This window comes from Copidosoma floridanum, unplaced genomic scaffold, assembly GCF_036245765.1.
Source record: "Copidosoma floridanum isolate Cflo_tuat_1 unplaced genomic scaffold, Cflo_Japanese_pri ptg000001l, whole genome shotgun sequence".
NCBI classification, from domain to species: Eukaryota; Metazoa; Arthropoda; class Insecta; order Hymenoptera; family Encyrtidae; genus Copidosoma; species Copidosoma floridanum.
In genome coordinates this window covers 2,737,880-2,744,103 of record NW_028321878.1, presented here as the reverse complement: position 1 = coordinate 2,744,103, position 6,224 = coordinate 2,737,880, and the positions used below count along the sequence as shown (strand labels likewise).

At 43.4% G+C, this 6,224-nt stretch overlaps 1 protein-coding gene across 1 annotated transcript; it reads right to left on the bottom strand.

The window, feature by feature from the left end:
* Positions 1–517: 517 nt before the first annotated feature.
* On the bottom strand, positions 518–5,924 carry mys (position-specific antigen beta subunit myospheroid). Its single transcript, XM_014354362.2, has 10 exons — positions 5,807–5,924; positions 5,143–5,312; positions 4,726–5,047; positions 4,419–4,647; positions 4,259–4,343; positions 3,527–4,174; positions 3,124–3,432; positions 2,844–3,032; positions 2,117–2,620; positions 518–2,028 (listed from the first exon to the last, which is right to left on the bottom strand). Exons 1-10 carry the CDS (start codon positions 5,811–5,813, stop codon positions 1,924–1,926), a joined length of 2,568 nt encoding a protein of 855 aa, XP_014209848.2. The 5' UTR covers positions 5,814–5,924; the 3' UTR covers positions 518–1,923.
* Between the last annotated feature and the right edge of the window lie 300 nt (positions 5,925–6,224).

The following is a 6,224-nucleotide window of genomic DNA, read 5'->3' as shown; positions in this document are numbered from 1 at the left end:
CCTCGCTGTTTTTAAAAATAATTAAGTTTTTCCTGGGAAACCGCAAATTGTTGTAACGAGCAATTACATTTTGTTCCGCAAAAAATACCTACTTTAAATATATTAATTTAGTAAATAAAACATTAATAAATAATTTCATTGGTATTTAACATTAATTTAATTTATTATTTATTTTAAAATATACTTTTACTTATAATGCACATTTTTATTAATTATATATTTTGTATACACGCACGTCAACTTATATAAGCTAGCTTAACTCCAGCTGCACTTGTAGAATGAGATATTGCCGACCACCCGTAAATGTGTTTTTGTACGTATCAATTGTTGATTTACTTTACACGTGTTAATCGTGTATATAAGTGCAGAGTAAACATTTATAAGTTTGAAAAAATGGCAAAGTTGTAATAAGCCATACTTATATTTTCTTACATCTTAATAGCTCAGTCGTGACGTCACACGATTATTAAAAAAAAAAAAAAAATTTCATGTGGGATTTAAAATAAAATTATCAGGATAAGTTATGTAAAATTTATTGAATTATGTACAGTTATTGTTAAAATATATATTTATATAAATCTTTGATAAATTATTAAGTATATAATTACGAGAATAAGTAAAATTAAATTAATGCAAACACGTATTTCAATGGGACTCGATGAAAGTTATGACGTTTATCTTGAAAATGGAATCGCTTACTATTACGTTAGTTTTCAAGGCTCATAGCCTATAAATGGATTGCACTCGGTTTCAAGGCGCCTTTTTCAGACGTACACTTTAAGTATGAGTAAACGTTATCGACTTTCAAGTCACGATATCCTGAGAAAATATTCAGAATCTCGCGTTGACTCGAGCGCTTTCGTTACTATTTTCGTTAGCTGCCGTTTAAATCTGCAAACTCATTATTATAATCATAGTTCGTATAGTCGATACAGAATTTGAGCGTTCATACAGGCAAGTAAGTATGTACAAATATTTTTCGTTAATCGCAATTTATATAAATTATTTATATAAATAAACTAAATTTACAAAGGCAAGTTTGAATAAAGTGTGAAAACGAATTTACGTGTGGATCCTGTTTGAGTATGATAATTTTACCATGAATTAAATTTTGTAAAATGCAAACGTTTCAAAGTACACTGAATTTCTCTCCTTTAATTGACGGGTTTTGATGATTTTTTCAGGAAATACTGTAACTTCCAGTCGTACATGCGTATTTTGCATACGCAAATCTGAAAGTAAATGCTTATCAATATAATGACACACAGTTGCAGCGTTACGTTAGTATTTATAACATTGGGAGATAAAAATTTAAGGCTACCGAGGAAGGCACTTTTACATTTTAGATTTGCTACAGTTGGAGACAGATTTAAAATTCTACAAATGTGCATCTCTGTGCTTGGACGAAGCGACGATCACTAGAGATACATTATTTGTTGCTTCATCGTCAATTAGTCACTACCAGCACGGGTAAGTATAACATCATCACACAAACATGCATATATTTAATACGTATGGACTTTTCTTTCGAAGCACTGGCTGTAGAGTCCACAGTATGGCAGTATTGTGTTTGTCTTTTTTTTTTTTCTTTTTTTTTTTTTGTTTGTTTGTTTTTTTCAATAACACATAATTTACGAATATCTTCAGTCTCTAACAATCAATAGACTTTGTGTAAACGACTTTCTCTACGAGAAATACTTACAAGGATAAAAATGATTCAGTGGAGCCAACTCTTTGCAAAAGTTGCGCCCGAAAAATTATTATAATTATTATTATTATTATTACTATTATTAATATTAATATTATTATGGCCACGTCGTGCGTACAGCATCCTTTGAGTCATTGAAGTTTGGAAGAACAAGATAACGCCGGATAATCCACTGCTTTCGGTCGTTCATCCAAAAATGGTTGAACTCCCGCGCCTCACTTGTGGTGCATGTGTTGGTGCATCGACATGTGAGCCGAGCTCGCCGTGTAGGTGGGATTTTTGAAAGTCGAGGTGGCCTGTCTGTAGATCGGATTTTCACTCTGTAAGCACAAAAATAATCTTGTTGGCGCGCCACTGGCAACTAAAGCAAAAAAAAAAACAAAAAAAAAAAATCCGAGCACAACTCACGGCATCCCATTTGGCCATCATCCTCTCCTTCTCGAACCTCGCGAACTCGTTTCTGTCGTGAATCGTCGTGGCAAGCTTCCAGACGAGCAAAATCGCCAGCCCTATGAGGACCACGGCCATTATGACCCCGAGCACGATGGCCAGCACGTACACCTGAGGCGGACACTCCCGTGCCTTCTGTACCTTGACGTGGAGCTGATTCGTCGTCATGTTGTAGTAGTAGGCAAAGTAGTACTTGCAGTCCTGCTCGTCGTAGCCCCAGCAGCCGGTCTCCTCCTGGTCGACGTCGACCTCGAGGGTCTCGACGATCTCGGGTACAAAGTTGACGCACGTGCTGTTGCACTCCTCCTCGGTCAGGTTACCCGCCTTGAAGGCTTTGCACAGGACGCAGGGCTTCAGCTCTTCGCAGCGGCTCGGGCACGTGCGGCAGATCTGACAGTACTGCCCCGAGTAGCGGTGCTCGCCCTCGATGTTGCACTTGCACTTGCCGCACTCGCACACGCCCTGAGAATCAAAAAAAATTTTTTTTTTTTTTCATTAAGTACAGCTTAAATATATACTCACGAACGATTTGACAACTGTTACATTGTGAAGAATTCTCTGAACTGTGAAAATACATTATCAAGGACTTTATCTTCTATATATGCCTCAAATAGAGTATACTCTTGATAAAATGTAAGATGGTAAAGAGCGGAAAAAATAAACAATGAGTAAGAGCCACACTCACGTGTCCAGAACACTCGAGCCCGTGCCTGATGCAAGTGCTCGTGTCGTCGCTGCACTCGCAGGCGTCGCCCTTCCAGCCCTTGTTGCATATACAGGTGCCGCAATTGCACGACCCGTGGCCCGAGCAAATGGTATTGTTTCGCCGATCGCACGAGAAATTGTCGCACTCGCAGTACTGTCCCCATATCATCTGCGAAAATCAATGAAACGTAGTTTGAAAAAAAACAAAAAAAAAAAAAACCCCTCTTTGCTGTAACAAGGTTGTTTGCGGTTTCCCTCACCTCGGGCTCGTCCCTGCGATTGCAGGCGCAAACGTTGCACTCGCACACGCCCCGGCCGTTGCAGTCGACGTTGGTCGTGTTGTCCCGCCGACATGCAAACTCGTTGACGAGCATCTGCCGATTGTCGTTGGCTCCGCACTCGCAATTCTTACCAAAGTAGCCGTCGTCGCACATGCACACGCCGCAGCTCAGATCCCCGTGGTTGTTGCACTTTTTCGACTTGTACTCGAAACCCGGCTCGCCGCTGTTCTCGCACTGGCAGTCGCATATCATCTCCAGGTTCACCGTCAAAGACTCGTTTATACCGACCTGTGGGAGAATAACGATCAATCCATCCCTCACTCCGGTCCAAGATAGTGCCAAGGGGGAATTAAAACAATAAAGACGAGGAACAAAAACTCACGGGATAGATGAGGAACTTTTGTTTCCACTCGGAGCGGTTCTTCGGACAGGCGGACATCATGATCTCGGTCGTGAACTCAACCTTGTTCCCCACCTTCAAGCCGTCGCACTTGTTGGTCTCGACGAGGGGGCCCCCTCCAAGGCAGCTGGAAAAGTACTTGATGCCGACGTAGTTGCTGGCAGTGTCCTTCATCTCGATCGAGCTCGATATGGCGTTGTACTGCTCGCGAACAAGATCGACGATGTTGCTCGAGTCCTCGCTGAGCTTGGCCGCGTACGAGCCTTCGATGTGCTTGGTGAGGGCTTGGTAAACCTTGATCTGCTCCTCGGTCACGGCCCATATGAGGTTGACCGAGTTCTCCTTGACCTTGAGGTTGATCTGCGATATGCTCGGGTAGTCCTGGAGGGTCGAGTGGGTGTACAGGCCGTTCCTGTCGAGGTGGCAGCAGCCGTCGTTCGGCTTGACGATCCCGCTGAGCTTGCCGTCCCCGGCAAAGTGGAACCCCGCGTCTGTCGAAAAGAGCAGGAGCTTGCGCGCCTTCTCCCGCCATTGGATCTCGTCCCGGCAGACTATGGCCTGCATTATGGCGTCGAAGCCACCCTCGGGGGCGTCCAAGTTCCCGGAGACCGGCGCGTCGTGCACCTCTTTCTACATACCGTAACGTTGTTGCTTTTTACTCGCAAGCATAATTATCATGTATTGCATACATATATAGAAAGATATGTCGTTTACCGCGAATCTTTGGGTGTTCTGGGACAGCGGCATGTGGTTCCTGTAGCCGTACGGAGCAGCGCAACCATCGCAGGGCTCGAGCAATCTGCGACAGGAAAGCACGAAATTTATCGAGCTCACGATACCCCTTTTTCCATTTATTATTTGGCCGAGTACTCACGCTTTCGGGACCATACTGACGTAGGGCATGACGACCTTGTCGACGAAGCTGCCAAAGCCGAGCCTGAAGTTGCTCGTGATGTTGCTCATGCTCTCGACGAGGAGTTGCCCAAGGTCCGACAGTTTCTGCTTGTCGTCCTTCATCGAGTTGGACAGGTCCATCAGGTAGTACAGGTCCACGGGGTAGTCCTCAGCCTGGGCGTACTCGATCTTGATCTTTTGGGCCTCATCTGCGAGCACACATCATCGTCAGCACGGTACAAGGATTGAAAAGGTACACGGTGTATATATACATATATTGGCCTCACTTATTCGGAGCTTGAGGTTTATCTCCTGTGGGTAGAGCTGGACGGCCTCGCTCCTGTCGCTGGCCGACGCTCCACCGCTGATCGACGCGCTGCTCCCACTTTCTCCCTTGACGTTGACGTTTCCGCTGGAGGATTGCTGACCACCCGCCTCCCAAGCGATGCCCTCCTCCCTACCGGGGTTTATGGTGTAGCTGCCCTTCCACAGCTCCTTTTGCCGCACTTTGATGTACACGTTGTCCGGGTTGAAGGTGTAGTTGTCCGGGCACTCCTCGGAGATCCTCGTGTTCACGTGCGGGAGGAAACATCTTTTGTCCTCAAAGTTCTGGGGGTTGAGGGAATGGAAGTGAAACTTGGTGTTCCAACAGGGGAAAAGGGGTGACGGGGGTTGGAAAAAAAAAAAAAATGAAATATACTCACGGGCATGGAGCACCAGGCGCAGCTCGGCGTTTGGATGCACTCGTGGCACGATTGCTTGCTGATACAAGCGTTCGTGCCAGTCGGCTTTGATGTGCGCTGGGCCATCAGGCTGGTACTCGTCCATGATATCAGTAACAGCGACAAGAACCACCTCGAGCTGCGACTCATTCCTGCGGTCGAAAGATTCGTCTATTGGTTTTTTTTTTTTTTTTTTTTTTTTTTTTTTTTTTTTTTTTTTTTCATATCAACTTGATTGCGTTTGACAAACTTTGGGGTATTGTTTGTGTTCGAGTGATTATTGTTACTTTTGGCTACGAGGGAGAACAACGTTTGTCTATCTAGTGAAAAGTATTGCGGAATCGGAAGTTCGGGTGTTAGGATAAATACAAGAATATTACTCGTGCAAGTGAGCGATGAAAAAGCGAGCCGAGCGAAAATTATGATCCTTAAAAAGCTAGCGTGAGCAATGTGTTTTGAGTTAACACTCGCATATACTTGGAGGAAAAAAAAAATTCCTCGACACGCTGTTCACTATACTGTGGTCTATACATCTATACGTACAAAGTGGCACGTCTTACTCATTGGGCTAAATTTATGGGATTGATCGATTGAGTAATAATATATTGACGAAATAGAAATGGGGCGAATCAAGAGAACACATTACCTTTCATTGCTCATGTTAATGATCATGCAGCTGCTCATTGCCAAACACAAGTTTAAAGAAGCATTCATTTTCATTGCGTAGCTGTTAGTTTTGTCGGTGGGTTTTTTTTTTTTTTTTTTTTATTACTCACGACTGAGCTGTACCATGTTTACGCGACTCCTCTGAAATGTCAAATTATTCAAGTTTTAAGTTGTAAAGCTACACAGTCTCGTCATGCGCTAATTAATTTCTTTTTTTTTTTTTTTTTTTCATCAGTGTATATAAATACGACTCTCGGGAGCAAAGTTAGACGCGCAACTGGACAGCGAAACAAACGGTAAGCTATTATTAATGCACTGACTCAGATTTTCTTGGCAGCTTCCAGCTGGGCCTAATGTACAAATTTACGTAATCAAAAAAAAAAAGGACATTATAGTTA

What these genes read in the sequence shown, in the direction of transcription:
- mys (XM_014354362.2), bottom strand. An exon ending in GCGCCTGGTGCTCCATGCCC is followed by an intron (nt 5,048 to 5,142) that starts GTGAGTATATTT and finishes CTCAACCCCCAG; the next exon opens with AACTTTGAGGACAAAAGATG. An exon ending in GGCTCGAGTGTTCTGGACAC is followed by an intron (nt 2,621 to 2,843) that starts GTGAGTGTGGCT and finishes TTTGATTCTCAG; the next exon opens with GGCGTGTGCGAGTGCGGCAA.